General features: G+C 43.8%; 1 protein-coding gene across 4 annotated transcripts; it reads right to left on the bottom strand.

Annotated features, from left to right (window-relative positions):
• Positions 1–549: 549 nt before the first annotated feature.
• Positions 550–12,844, bottom strand: rnpc3 (RNA-binding region (RNP1, RRM) containing 3). Of its 4 annotated transcripts, none has more exons than XM_031583892.1 (16): positions 12,746–12,844; positions 11,790–11,949; positions 11,491–11,538; positions 11,287–11,396; positions 10,128–10,217; positions 8,261–8,372; positions 7,185–7,253; positions 6,518–6,657; positions 5,962–6,087; positions 5,303–5,466; positions 2,760–2,933; positions 2,152–2,246; positions 1,967–2,025; positions 1,692–1,824; positions 1,403–1,475; positions 550–1,218 (listed from the first exon to the last, which is right to left on the bottom strand). In XM_031583892.1, exons 2-15 carry the CDS (start codon positions 11,943–11,945, stop codon positions 1,407–1,409), a joined length of 1,545 nt encoding a protein of 514 aa, XP_031439752.1. In that variant the 5' UTR covers positions 11,946–11,949; positions 12,746–12,844; the 3' UTR covers positions 550–1,218; positions 1,403–1,406. The 4 variants fall into 4 exon arrangements, with proteins under 4 accessions (XP_031439752.1, XP_012670668.1, XP_031439754.1 ...); XM_012815214.2 differs by having other exon boundaries at positions 550–656; XM_031583894.1 differs by having other exon boundaries at positions 2,760–2,930.
• Between the last annotated feature and the right edge of the window lie 1,152 nt (positions 12,845–13,996).

The raw sequence follows: 13,996 nt of genomic DNA, 5'->3' as shown, positions 1-13,996 counted from the left end.
AGACACTAACATCTTAAAAAGAGAGTAACAGCCAAACAGGACATATTAGTGTCAATCTGTGCTCAGAACGTGCTGCTCTCACTGAATAAGACATTTACAATGTTCTGGGTGGTTTGTGCCTGTCTCTCATTAGTAGGCTCCTCCATGCAGTGTACAAAGAGAATGGCGCTGAAGAGCTGGGAAGGGAGGGTGGGCTCCAAAGTGCAAAGTACAGACAGCAGCTTCTGTTTCGCTAGATCAAGGCCAGTTATTCAGCCACGGCCGCCTTCCACACATATCCCGAGATTGTTTGTTTGCGTGTTTGTTTTCCCTCTCTCTGCCAGTCATCGCTAGTCTCACGGCACTGACACCACCATCTGTTGCTTAGCGCCCAGGACTTGGCTAAGACAACACTCTCCATCAGCACCACGACATGAGTGTAAAATGTTAAGATACACAACCACACATACTACAACTGGACTGGACTGGAACATTACATTACCCTTTGATAAAACAGAACAGTTAATCATCAAACACAGTAACGGACGTCATCAAATAATGAGACTGTAGTCAGAGTCTGGGATTTTATTATACATATATATACATATTAAAAAAAAAACATTTTTTATTTAAATCAAGGTCTTCAGTTAAGGGGCGGCCAGGTCAACACCTGCAGTCTGGAAAAGCAGAGACGAGGGAGAGAGAGCAGATGTTTAAGACACTGTCACCAGAGGAGAGAAGAGGAAAGGGGTTTAAAAGTGGGTACTGCACATACATACACATCTTATTTCAGACATGGCAGGGGAAACAAACCAGGAGCTGTAAATGCAATTAGGACTCAGCAGAGGTAACAGAAAAGATGGAGAGAAGGAGTAAAAAAGAAGCCATAAATCCACACCTAAACCTTGGATCTGTACAGAGTGACTCACTACTGAAAGTGCTCAAAGAAGCATTATACACGTTGTTCAACAACTTTTTCCTTTTTTCAACTTGCTTGCTTTTTCATACATTTTCTTTATGGCCAAGTAGAAAGTAGTGTTATTTTCTGATTGTCTCTGTTCAAATTATAATTCTATCTAGGGTTAAAGTGGGTCTGTTGAGGCGGAGGGTATGAGGATATAGTGAAGTAAAAGTCAAACACGTCTATAAAAGCAGTATCTTAAAAGGATATGGCAGAATTAGAAGGATACAACATTTCCCCTTGGATCACAACAGAGGGACGTTATTTGCCATCAACATCTTAAACAAATGAAATAATTCATTGGATTAATAAAATGTCTTCTATTATATTTTTGAGATGATATGCTTGATCTAGTTTTACACAGTGTGTGAGCGCTGGACAATTGGAAGGGTAGCTAGACATCTTAAAAATCCCTTCCAAAACATCCCCAAGGAGACAAAAGGAGACAAGACCATAGCTTACCCTTCTAGGACCTCTTTGGGGCTTTCTTGGCATCTCCAGCATCTGGTTTGGGTCTGGCTGAGCGGGCAAATTGCTGTATTCTGGGTCAAGGACTCAAAATGCAGGTAATGGAATAATGTTTGTTCTCTCCTTTCCAGACATCATTCACCAGCAGGGTGAATACAATAACTGTCTCATTAAATTGCTATGAAATTACACCATTCACATAATATGACCATTCTCAGCCATTACTTTCAGAGGATAAAAAGGAACAACAACATGTCTATCCGACTGCTCTGGCAAAGGATACGACTACGAGTGGCTTGTCGTGGAGCACATATCCATTGGTGTCCCTCAAGGCTCTCTCTGCACTTTTCTCGCTGGGGAGGCCAATGAAAGCTTGACCTTTCATTCTCCCGTCCTTCATTAAAACGATATCAAACCTGCAGGAAGCATAGGAGACCAGAGAATAAGACATAGAAACCACATGGGTCTGACACATTACACACTCATTACACGAAATGTTCATACGGCCGTCTGACTGTATCAATACAGCGGATTTTCTGAGGAGATGAGGGATCTTACATGTTTCTCTCTGCCTCTGACGTGATGTCGATGTACCTGCCGTAGATGTACTTCAAGTCCTACAGAAAACAAAGGTAGCAGTGGGAACCAATCCAATTACTTTTTAAATCGATGAACTCCTATACTTCAGTCTTCATAAGCTGCTGCTGCTTCAGTGGGAGTCTTCCTCCAGTGAAGGTACTTACTTTTTCTTCCACTTGCTTGGCGATGTTCTTCACGTACAATCTGCAGGTCACTTCGCCGGGCTCATATTTTTTAAATACAGACATCCTTTTCATCTCTGAGAGAATTTAGAAAAGAGTGAGAGAGGAGGAGGTTTAGCAAGTTTAGAAAGTTAGCAAGTGACTCAGGAGGAGAACAAAGTCGGCAAGACACGAGACTCAAAGGGGTCAGCAGCAGTCAGCTTTTTTGATACATAAACACTAACAAACACAAAAACACTGCATTCTGTGTAACACTACATAATGTGTGATATTCCTAGTGAAAACTGGAGACAAGACGAGCGAGGGCAAACAGAGGTCTTTGAAATGCACACCTTGATGCACCTCTAGTTGGTTGTAATTCACATGGGTAAAGACTGAGCTTCCTAATAACACCTGTGCTCCAGAATTTAAAAAAATATATAAATGATTAATCGGATGGGGCTCTTCTACGAAACCTCAGTGCAGCACATAGCCAGTATATCTGATGCTGTTTGATGTGGAGTGGTTTACTCAGAGTGTGTGTGTGTGTGTGTGTGTGTGTGTGTGTGTGTGTGTGTGTGTGAGAGAGAGAGAGACAGGGTGTCCCTTACCCTCCCTTGAGAGACGTCCCTTCTCCAGCTCCTTCCGGGAGACAAAGTCCGAGGGGATGTCCTCCTCCTCCTCGCTGTCCTCTTCCTGCGCCTGGGGAGCCTGGGCGGTCGGGTAGATCTTCCCAAAACCGTCCGCCACCTCGTCTGAGGGACCCTGCCGCTCATCAGTCTCTGCTGAGAGAAAGAGATAGAGAGAAAAATGAAAAGAAAAAGAGAGAATGAGAAAAAGCCAAAGAAGCACACCAAAGAAGCAATGAACACAAAAACACAAACTATGGATCAATAGTCAACATAATCCACATTCAAATGTTTAATGAATGGTCATCCCTGTGAGACTTTTGATTCCAGGTTTTAAAAATGGTAGAGATGGAAATTAGAAGCCACCTTAATGCGGATTACAATTTCACACACACACAAAAGTTTGTCTGTGGGTCTGTGTGTGTGTGTGTGTGTGTGTGTGTGTGTACTGGCACCCTTACCGACAACCCCTGCTAGAGATAATGAGGGGACTAAGCATTAAAAAATGATAGAAAATAAATAAAATAAAATAAAAACACACACACACACACACACACACACACACTTACTGAACCATCAGAGCCACTTAAACCGCACAGACCAAAAGGTCACTTCCATTGAAGCAAGACCCCTCATTACCAAATCCGCAGCGATGCAAAAGCCACACCACGTTTTTTTTCCCCCTTCCTTGACACAACAGAGCGGGTCACGTTCAAGCGCACCTCTCTCCCGTGTGAGCCCCTCGACAGGGAGGGCAGGGCAGGACTGGCATCTGGCACACGGGCACCAGACCAGACGAGACAAGACGCGTGCGAGAGGATAAAAGAGGAAAGAGTGAGGGGTGTGTGTGTGTGTAGCGGGGGAGGAGGATGGGGGAGGCACGGCAAGCCGGTGCAAATCCTCTGCAGCCTTGTCGTTCAGATCTGCACGGGCACGCCCGAGTGAGAGTGAGTGTGTGTGTGTGTGTGTGTGTGTGTGTGTGTGTGTGTGTGTATCGGAGCAGAAAGACAGGCTCTGATAAATTCGCCTGTGAGAACTCAGATCCGTTTTTTTTCTTTTCGTAAGACTTTTTTTCCCCCTTTAATCTGAATTCTCCAAAACCTTATCATGCAGCTTGCGCTTCCCTTCCTGTGTTGAACTGCATTGTTTATCTGCCCAAAACGAGATGGAGGGAGGAGGAAGAAGAAAAGAAAAAGGCCTTGTCAATCTGGTCTCAGGCAGACTAAAAGAAAGAGAAAGGAAAAAAGGGAGGGAGTCTTTCATATCTGCCTTTTTCGCTTTTCTTTGGGTTGAAGAGTGCAAAACAAACAACTGGAAGATTGAGGAAAATTAAGAAAAGGAGAGGCTTACAAGGAGTGTGTAAACACAGACATGCACTCAAAAAGGAACACACGCTCACACTTTCTGAAACATTAATGACTTTGCATTACTAGGATGAAAAACACACAATGTGTTTCAAAAGACGGTTGGACCCTTTTAAAGACGCATTGCTAAATCCAAAATACAAATTGAAAAATCCCCTGCAAATAAGGCTAACATGCACATAACCATCTTTAGACATGCATATAAACACATACACACACAAAAAAAAAAAAAAAACATTTCAGAGAATAACACCAAAAACAAATATATAAAAATATAAATATATAATTGCACAGTGAGTCTGCTAATGTTGCTCTCTGTGGCTTTTTTGGGCTTCAGCACCTCTCCATGTTGGTGCAGCAGAGGGAGGAGGGGCAAGACAGAGGAAGAGTAGACAGAGGAAGAGAAAAAGAACCACAGCTACGGATCGGTGAGAGAGAGGGAAGGAGGGAGAGATGGAAGGAGGGAGACAGGGAAGGAGGGAGACAGGGAAGGAGGGAGAGAGGGAAGGATGGCTGAGGGAGAAGACAAAGAGAGGCTCCGTAATTCTCTGTGGGTACCAGCTGAACCCCAATTCTTAATGTTTGGCACGTTATTTTCTCTAAATGTTTTTTGGCATCAATGTATTAAAATGAATCGAAATATCTCAGTCTTGACAAGTCGGGATCAGTAACATTATCATGTTTTGGTAACTGTTAAGATTTTTTGTTGGCCTTTCATAACGTTTAACATAAGCATTGGCTATTGTTCTATCTAGGCTACACAAAATATATCTAGTGGGAATGTGCAAAAATGTACAATCTTAATCTATCTGAAATTAATAGCGTTTTAATTTGCTATGATGAAATGATTTGACCTGACAACTCCATTGCTTGTTCAATGGGCTCTATCTAGTGGTGCCTCCTTACACAACACTGAAACCGGTAAGTAAGGTTTTGTTGTAGCAAAGACAACGTTTATTTCTACCTAAAAAAATGCAGATATAGATCGATAATCATCAGGTGGATCTTCTGATTAATGATGCACGAGAAAGGCATCGATCCCAAGCCTACTATCTGGTATGTTAATCAAAACCCCAGAGTCCAGGTAACACTGGTGTCTAGCTTGTATCGGAAGATGGGTGTGGGTGTGTGTGTGTGTGTGTGTGTGAGGGCAGGTGTTACCTGCATTATCCTCTCCCTCCTCCTCACTCTCTTCCTCGTGAGCCTGGTCTGTGGTTTCCAAGACGGAGGACACCTCTGCAGGGATGTGGAACTCAATCTTTTTGGGGCCCAAGGCCTGAGGCTGCTCAAACACATCCGATGCCTGGAGAACAGGGGCTGCAGTGCTGTGGAACAGAAGAGAACAGAACAGAATGGGGGGAGCCAAATGTCAGTACCCAAGAGAATAGAACATTTCCAAGCTGCTGCGGAGTGACGCTGTGGCAGAGATGTCTGCAGACTGGTTGAAAATGAAATCTTTTGAATTTGTCAGAATTCTTTTTATTTTCCTCTCCACTACATTGTGCAACACAGTGGCATTCAAGAAATCCTTTTGTTGCCATCTTTACGGTCTGCTGTTATGCTCAGCATGAATAAGAATGTCTGCAATCACTGACAATTTCATATTATCTGCAGTATCTTCAAGAAAATGTTCTGTTTCATGGCAGATTCTCAATGTTTCAATTTAAATGTAATAGGCACTATATAAAATGTCCGCCCCTCTATTTATAACTATGAGAAATACATAGCAGACCATTTGAATTAGCATTGCCAATGACACTGTAATGAAATTATAATGTGTGACTGGGAGACATGCAGGGGGTGTGACAGGGAAGAGCCACCTTTGCGGATCCGGCTTGGGAGCGTACAGCAGGTCCTTCAGCTTGGGCTTCTTCCTCTTGGCCGACGCTTTCGTCCGAGCGGGTCTCTTGCACGGCTGGTTGACCAGGCCCATCAGTCTCACCATCCTGGGTGGAGTCACAGGAGATAAATGCACAAATAGATTTGAAGCGATGAATAGGAAGGAGATATCGTCAATCTTTCATGTGTTCAATGGTCAGTAAAGATCAGTCTGAGAACGTGTGTTTATTATCCTGAAGGTCGGCACGAGAGACTCTGGGCGGCCAACGTTTCAGTAATTCACACCTTTGCTTGGTCTTCTTGGTATAGATGCCGGCAGCACTGCCTAAGGGCCCCACTCGATTTGTAATAGTCGAGGTGGGAGAGTTAACTTGACTACTGCGAGTGATTTGCGGATTACCATCGGAGACGATATATCGGCTGTTACAGCTTCTGACATATGAGTAGATTTAACCTTGAGGCGGTGACCCACCGCGGGTGAACATAGGGGGAAACGGCCAGAGAATGCAAAGCAAGAAACGGTTTGTCAATGCGTACCGCTCTTTCTCCTCTTCGTCACCATCGCTTTCGTACTCCGACTCTTCCTCGCTGCCGTCTGCCCCCTCCTTCGGAAGAGGGGGGTTCTCCGGTGGGAACGGGGGAGGCACGGGGCCCGCAGGTACATGGTACATCTCAAACTGGAGATGGATGTAGACAAAACCAAACGTTCAGGCTTTCAGCATGCACAACCAATATGATCTAAATGAACAGTACCACCAACACATTGTCCACTAAGTAGAATAGGAGGCTGCTGGTGGTGCCGTGGTAACAGGCAGTGTAAAGCTTTGTGATCTTGGCAACACCTCTGGGCAACTATTTCAGGCCACCAAGATCAGGCTCCTATCTAAAAAAAATGGGGAGAGACTCATAACTACACGAAGAATGGTCAAACAGACCTTGAAAGTACATAGCTGGAATCGCGGTTTACTTCATGAAACGACATATCGCTAAAATAAGGCTTAAAAAGACTTGGGTTGATTTGCTTATTGCGTGTGCACCAAATTTCATGCGTGGCTGTTACTAGAGTAACATTCAGGTTTATAGTGGCAGGTAGGACCTCCAGTTACAGATCGGCCACCTTTAATGTTACAGACTTCCCTGTTCATTTGTCCCTCAGTGATTCGTCTCCTCCCCTATGTTGTGTCCGGCTGCACTAATGCCTCACCAGGGGAGGTCTGGGCGTCAGGGGGCCGAACGGACAAGGCAGGTTCATCTTGTTCATCAGGTGGAGGACCTGAGAGAGCCAAAGGCAGATAAGAGAGGGAGAGAAAGACAGGGAGCAAAAAGAGAGATGAATATCAAAGGCACACAGAATACAGAGAGAAGGGATAGTAGAGAGTGATAGATAGAGAGACATATAGAGAGAGAGAGAGAGAGACATTGAGAGTCATAAGCATCCACCACAGAGTGATGCTTATTATAACTGCCAAGATCTAAGGAGTGTATTATGAAGTCTGAGGCGCAGCACACCCGCTGGTGTGTGTGTGTGTGTGAGTGTGTGAGTAAATGTATGTGTGAGTGTGTGCACGTATATATGTGTTCTCTGTCTCGCACTGAACTTCAAGCACCTGCTGTTGTGCACGACGTCGACTAACAGTAATTGTGACCTCGCTTCCATATGCAACCCAGATTGCCCTGTGCGTCGCAAGTGGATCGGGAGCGTTTAGCACTGTGTCTGACAGGATGAGGCTCGACCAGGCTCAACAAGCCTCGCCTCTCTCACGACACAACAGCGCCACCCACAGACTGTAGAGGGAACGGAGGTGGATGTTCATAATTCACAGGGAGAGAGGGGAGAAGAGAGAGGAGAGGCGGCTCGTGGCTGTAGGGGGGAAATGTTAAGCCTATAAATCATTCCTCCCACTTAGGTTCATTATTAATGCTCTTTCTCCCTCCTGAAAATTTAAATGCAAATATTTGCTATTTGATCTTTTTAGGAAAAAAAGAAGGGGGGGGGGGGGGGGGGAGCAAAGGGAGGGAAAAAAATGTCTGGATGTTTCAAAACTGCCAAGTGCCAATTAAAATGACTGCAGAAAAACAGCCCTTCTTGTTTGTTTCCATTTTTCTTTTTTATTCAAATTACTGTTGGGACTTTGGCTTGGAGAGGAGTCGATTATGGTCTACTGAGAACAAGGTAGCAGACGACAACAAAAAGAGAAACAAAGGAAACATGAACTTGAAATGACCTGTGAATAGTGAAAGGCGACAAAGGAAGATGAATGCTGTGCGTGGCGTACTCACCTGAACGTAAAACTTGGGCACGCTCAGCAGCGCGTGTGTGATGTTTGTCACGACCGCACTACTGGGGGGAGGGTATAAATATTTCAGCGTCGGGTTGGCTTGGAATTTCAACCTGTGGAAGGGAAGCGGGAACGCTTGAGCATTGTGAGGCAAACATACATGAAGACCTTGGTCACCACAAAGCAACCTCTCAAAATAAATAAATAATAAAACCACCCTGTGACAACAGGGCACCTAAATAACAGTGATGCAAGAAGCTGGCTCCAAGGGCTTTGGCTGTCTGGTTTTGTTTTCGTTTCTTTTTTCCTTTTAAGGGAAAATGTCAATCTGTGGTTGCCCAAGAAGAACTCAATACCCTGCCTCCATTCAGGCACAGTGGGGGGACCGGCATGAAATCCCAGCGTCTATTCAGCCTCTACACGAGCACTTTCGACAGGCCCGAACCGCACACAAGGGAGGCTGAATCAAACCCTTTTCAACCGATGTCTACATTTGCCTCTGAGGAAACAAAGTGGGGACATGGCAGGGCTCTTGCCTACTGTGTTAAAGGCAGTCTCCATGTGTGACACAAGCTATAATACAAAGTTCAACTATTTCGAGAATGGAGCCTGCAGTATACAAGGAATACCATCAGAATTGCCATAGTTGAAGTCAGGGCACAAAATGATTGATGACTACCTGACATTTTTGCCTGAAACAGCAACAGAATGGTACCACAAAGTGCGCTCATAGCCCTGTTGTTGTAAATTCAACCCGCAAATATTTGTTGTGTTTCTGCCAGCTGTGCATGCAGCTTTTGTCTGCATAAATGTCTGATGAGACCTACAGTCTACAGAACAACTGTGAGGGGAACCAATACGGGACGGCCATAGTGCAACATGGCCTGGCAGACAAGCCCACACAGATTGCAGATTAGTTGGCAGTCCCATCCTACTATCCCTATAAATCTTTCATCCTCACAGGTATATCAACACTGCACACAGCATTTACATACAATTAGTGATATAACAACATGGCGTGCATGCCACTACCTCCACCATGAGCATGTCGAAGACTGAATTGGATGAGATGTATAAGCGATCATAAAAATGCCTAAATTAATATTATTTCCAGTTTCTTTGTTGGCCATATGCACCCAGCAACCATTTTGCATTACTAAGGAAGGGTGGCAAAGAAAGCAAGCGATACAGAAAAGAAAGGAAGGGGGGAAAGGAGGGGGGGGGGGTTGGAGGAGCTGCCCGTGATTGAAGGTGAGGTGACTACTACTCATGGCGAATTATATCATAGCCCTGAGCGTCTCTATCAAAGGCCACCTGGCGCCGGCACATGGCAGTGGCAGCCGGCCTGTCAGACGAGAGGAACCGCAGCCAGACGGGGCCACGTAATTGGACATGAGACTGCCCGAGACAGCCTCTCATCAGCTCTCCATCAGCCCAGGGCAGCGCCGGAGCCCGGAGGACAACATGGGCCAGCCCAGCGCTGACACCTCCATCGGAAGGCCTGCCTGCCGTGTGTGTGTGTCTGTCTGTCTGTCTGTCTGTCTGTGTGTCTGTGTGTCTGTGTGTCTGTGTGTCTGTGTGTCTGTGTGTCTGTGTGTCTGTGTGTCTGTGTGTCTGTGTGTCTGTGTGAATTTCTATGAGTGGTAAAATGAGAAAAAGGGGCATAAAGCTTCAGAGATGTGCCAGCAAGCAACACACACTTTCACACAAGTGAAAATCTAGCTCTACCAAGTATGTACATAAAGACACAGGGAACACATAAGACACACTCAAGAACTAGGGCCCATACTCTGCTCACAGGACCTAGCATGTGGACACAGTCAACGATTTTTTTACGGTCTCACACGAAGAGAAGAGTAGCTACTTACCCGAGGTTTGGAGCGATGCCAGTCTCTATGAGGGGAACATTTTGTGGTTGTCTTCTTTTCTTCCTCTTTCCATCCGGTTCCACAAGAGCACTGAAACAAGAGAGTCAGATGGAAGAGTTCCTTTCCCTTAAAAACCTGACCTTACTTTGATTTCACATAAGTGTTTTGGGGCAAAGTGGGTACAATTTCCACGTAATACATCTCATTTCTGGGTGGACATGTTTTTGCCCTTTGATAAAGTTAAAGTTAAAAGAGCATTGAGCAGTATATTTACATTTAGTCATTTAGCAAACGTTTTTATCCAAAGCGACGTACAAGGGAGAGGAGTATATACACCAACAGCCAAATGTTGTTGCACAGCGCAGGTTTTCCCTACTTTTTCATTCATTTGATAAAGTGCACATTTTTATTCTTGTCAAGCACTGGAAAGGTGTTGAGTGAACAACTAAACAGAGACGTATTCAATCAGAGATAACCATTAACCATTGTTACGCTATAATACAAGACCATGTAGCAGTGCATGTCTTCAATTGCATCCTATTAACTGGTTGTATGGTGTTGTTTTGTTGGACTGGCAGGCCTCAATTATATTCTAAGGCACAGGAACAGTTAATAAGAGTCACCAGTCACATGACAGAAAGCGCATTAACAGCACATCAATGGCAATGACAATGACAAAGCACAGGTGACTGAATACCATGCCACTGGACCCTTAGCTTTAACTGTGCACAGAAGACTGAGGGAGACAGGGCTATAGCAGGGAGATGGTTTCTAACAAGATGAAAAGGGGGTCAAAGACTACAGAAACTGATATTTAGAAGACATTTTTTTTGAGTCCTCAAAGAGCTGTCTTGTGTCATTACAAACATAGTGTAACCCTTTAGCCCTGACTCCATTAGTATTCTGTGGACAGTTCAAGTTAAACAGATTTACAGTATATACAGATTCATAATAATAATAATAATAATTAATTTTATTTGTAACACACTCTTCATTGAGAAGAATCTCAGGGTGCCAACATATTAGAAACTAACTATAATAATACAATAAAATAAAAATTAGTTAACATAAGCATAATAGAAAACTTAGTGGCAGTGATTTAACACAAGGCCAGAAATGCCTTCATCTAAAGTACTCTGATACAAAGAAGTGCACGTACCCATCAGTTACAGGTGGGTCTTTTAGGATAGTTACATTCTCATGATCTCTTGCAAATTCCACAACTAGTGTGTGGCCAAGAACCTTGAGCTGATGCAGTCTGCTTAGTGCCTGTGAAGGGAGAGAGGGGAAGTGGTGAAGTCTGCCGAAGATACTAAGCCCTACATCCACTGTCTTCACAACGCAGTTACAAAAATCTCCATACCTTAGCAGCTGAATTCTCAGTGTCAAATGATGCAAATGCCGTATGTTTCTGGGGACCAAACAAACACACATCGCCACACATAGATTAATGGCCTACAGGGTATATGCAGGGTGTTCATAGAGAAAAGAAAAGGGATTCTACGCTACCATTTTTGTTAAGCTGGCTAAATAAAAGGTGTGCAACAGGAGCAATGTTCCTGTGAAGAAAGGTGAGTGCAATTCTTCACACACTAGTGTGTTTTTTGGAGGTGTAACCTTAAAATAATCTTGGAGAACAACGTTAGAGGTCACTGAACTAACCAGAACTCCTTTCTCCGACATAACCCGGACAGCTAATGCTCCGAAATACTTGAGAAGGTCCTCCTTCTCATCTCTGGTAAGGTCATCTGGTAGGTGGCGGACGATCACTGTCCGGCTCCGTTTGCTCTGCACTACCCCATCCCCATGGTCTGCCATGGTTCTGCTTGCGAGAAAAAAATACATCATGCATTGCCGACAAGGGTTCGCAGGTTTGTCCAAAATGAACTTGATGCGTTTGATGCGTACACTTTAGAAGTGTACATATTAAATTATGGTAAATTCTAGTAACCAGCAGCTCGTTGACTGCTTCCGCTCTAAATGTGAGCCTAGTGTTTTTGTTTTAATGTAAATCAGTGTTGTGGCCTGATAAGCGACACAGTCCACAAAAGGGGGGCATGCTTTCCACTGGATCTTGCATCTTCTAAGGTTTTGTGGCGTGCATATGAGAGTCTGTTTGTGAAACTCTTGAATTCAGTCTTAACAAAGATATATATTTTGTATGAAATGGGATAATCAACTAGTAAGATAAATAACTAACGTTGCACAAACGAGCTAACAAGTTACCCACCAAAAGTAACGATAGCTAGCTACCAGCCATCCCTCGTCACTAACCACAGATGAGAGCTGGGTAAGTATTAAGAACCCGTATGAGTTGTAATGACATGTATTCACAGAGGGTCAGGAACACGTCAAAAATACCATCTAAACTGTAAGTTGCTGAAACATTGCAATATTTATTTTAAAGCAAAAGCTACGTTAGCTAACCATGCTAACTAGCGAAGTGGGCTAGCGATAGTATCCAGTGAACTGCATGGAGTTAACTTAAACAGTTATATGTTTGGTATTTGGAAGAAATAAACGGTTTTTCGCAGCATTAGGAATTAAACATTTTCTGCAACTGCATTTTCTTTCAAATTATATTTGATCTGCCCCTACTAAATCACAATATAACATACCGAAAAGAGGAGTTGTTTCCCCGAATTCAAATTGTTCACATTTGAAGTATCCGGCGTGTAGCGGTAGTTTCCGGGTGATATGATTTCTGATTGGATAGAGAACAAATAGATCCCTCCCACAACGTCGATGATTGGCTGAGGCAGGATGTCAATAAGACGCTACAAATTGCATTGATACTTGGCAAGACAAAATTGAATTTTCATTATTTAGCCAACAGAGGTCACTGTCAGCAAACAAAATTAACATGACGGACACATGGTCCGTCCTGTTCAGGGTTTTACGAGTGCATTAATGCAGATCAATTCCACATAACCCAGACAAGATGAAAAATACATTCTGACATCTTACAAGAAGGAAAAACAATGCTTTTAGATGAAAACGTTCAATGCTAGATTTCATTAATGTGAAAGAAAGGTAATCTACAGGTGAAGAGTTTAACTCCATTAAAATGAGCTGTCTCTTCAATGTGTCAATTTATATTGGTGGTTTCTGACTCTAAATAGATACAGACTTTAATATGAAGATGCATACACCTGAGAGAAATCTGACTGATAATGAGTGCCTATGTGAATACCTCTCCAGACTCACCCAGTCTGTCTCTCGCCCTCCTCTATGGCCTCACTATGTGAGGCTGACATAGAAGGGCGAGTACACCTGGCATCCGACCAAGCCAAATCCTGGCCTAGTCCGTCTCATTCCCAGATATACTGGCTTCCTCTGTTCCTGAGTCACTTCTGTTTACATTGGGAGAGGACATCTTTGATGTGCAGGGAATTGTGATTGATTCCACTGTATAAGGAGAGTGTTTGGAGTTCAGGATGAGCCAATGTCTGGCCTTGTACAAGATCGGCACTTTCATTCATCTGAACAACTGTTTCCAATTTCGAATCAAAAACTTGCATTCATAGTGCCAATGACACTGACACTGTATTGATTTTGAGCCCTTTAGTATTATTAAATTTAAATCTAAAACATACTGTGAATATTCTGTTCATTGGTCAGTTTTACACAAACTGGGGGAAGTATATTAGGAGCCATTGAACATAAAAGTAGTAGAAATAGTAGCCCATGCTTCACCCTGGAGATCCCCCCTGTGTTGTCAGGGACCCTCCAAATTCCTGCGCAAATGAAGTCTTTTCTTTGCGGACAGCGCGGGCATTCCTCGCGCGGGGAAACAATGCTCCCTTTCAGAGTGGCTGGCTCTGAAATTTCACAGGTGAGGGGAGGAACGGAAGACATCTGATCCTGTT

This window comes from Clupea harengus, chromosome 17, assembly GCF_900700415.2.
Source record: "Clupea harengus chromosome 17, Ch_v2.0.2, whole genome shotgun sequence".
Classification (NCBI taxonomy): Eukaryota; Metazoa; Chordata; class Actinopteri; order Clupeiformes; family Clupeidae; genus Clupea; species Clupea harengus.
The sequence above is the reverse complement of the archived record's forward strand: the minus strand, read 5'-3'. Positions and strand labels throughout refer to the sequence as shown.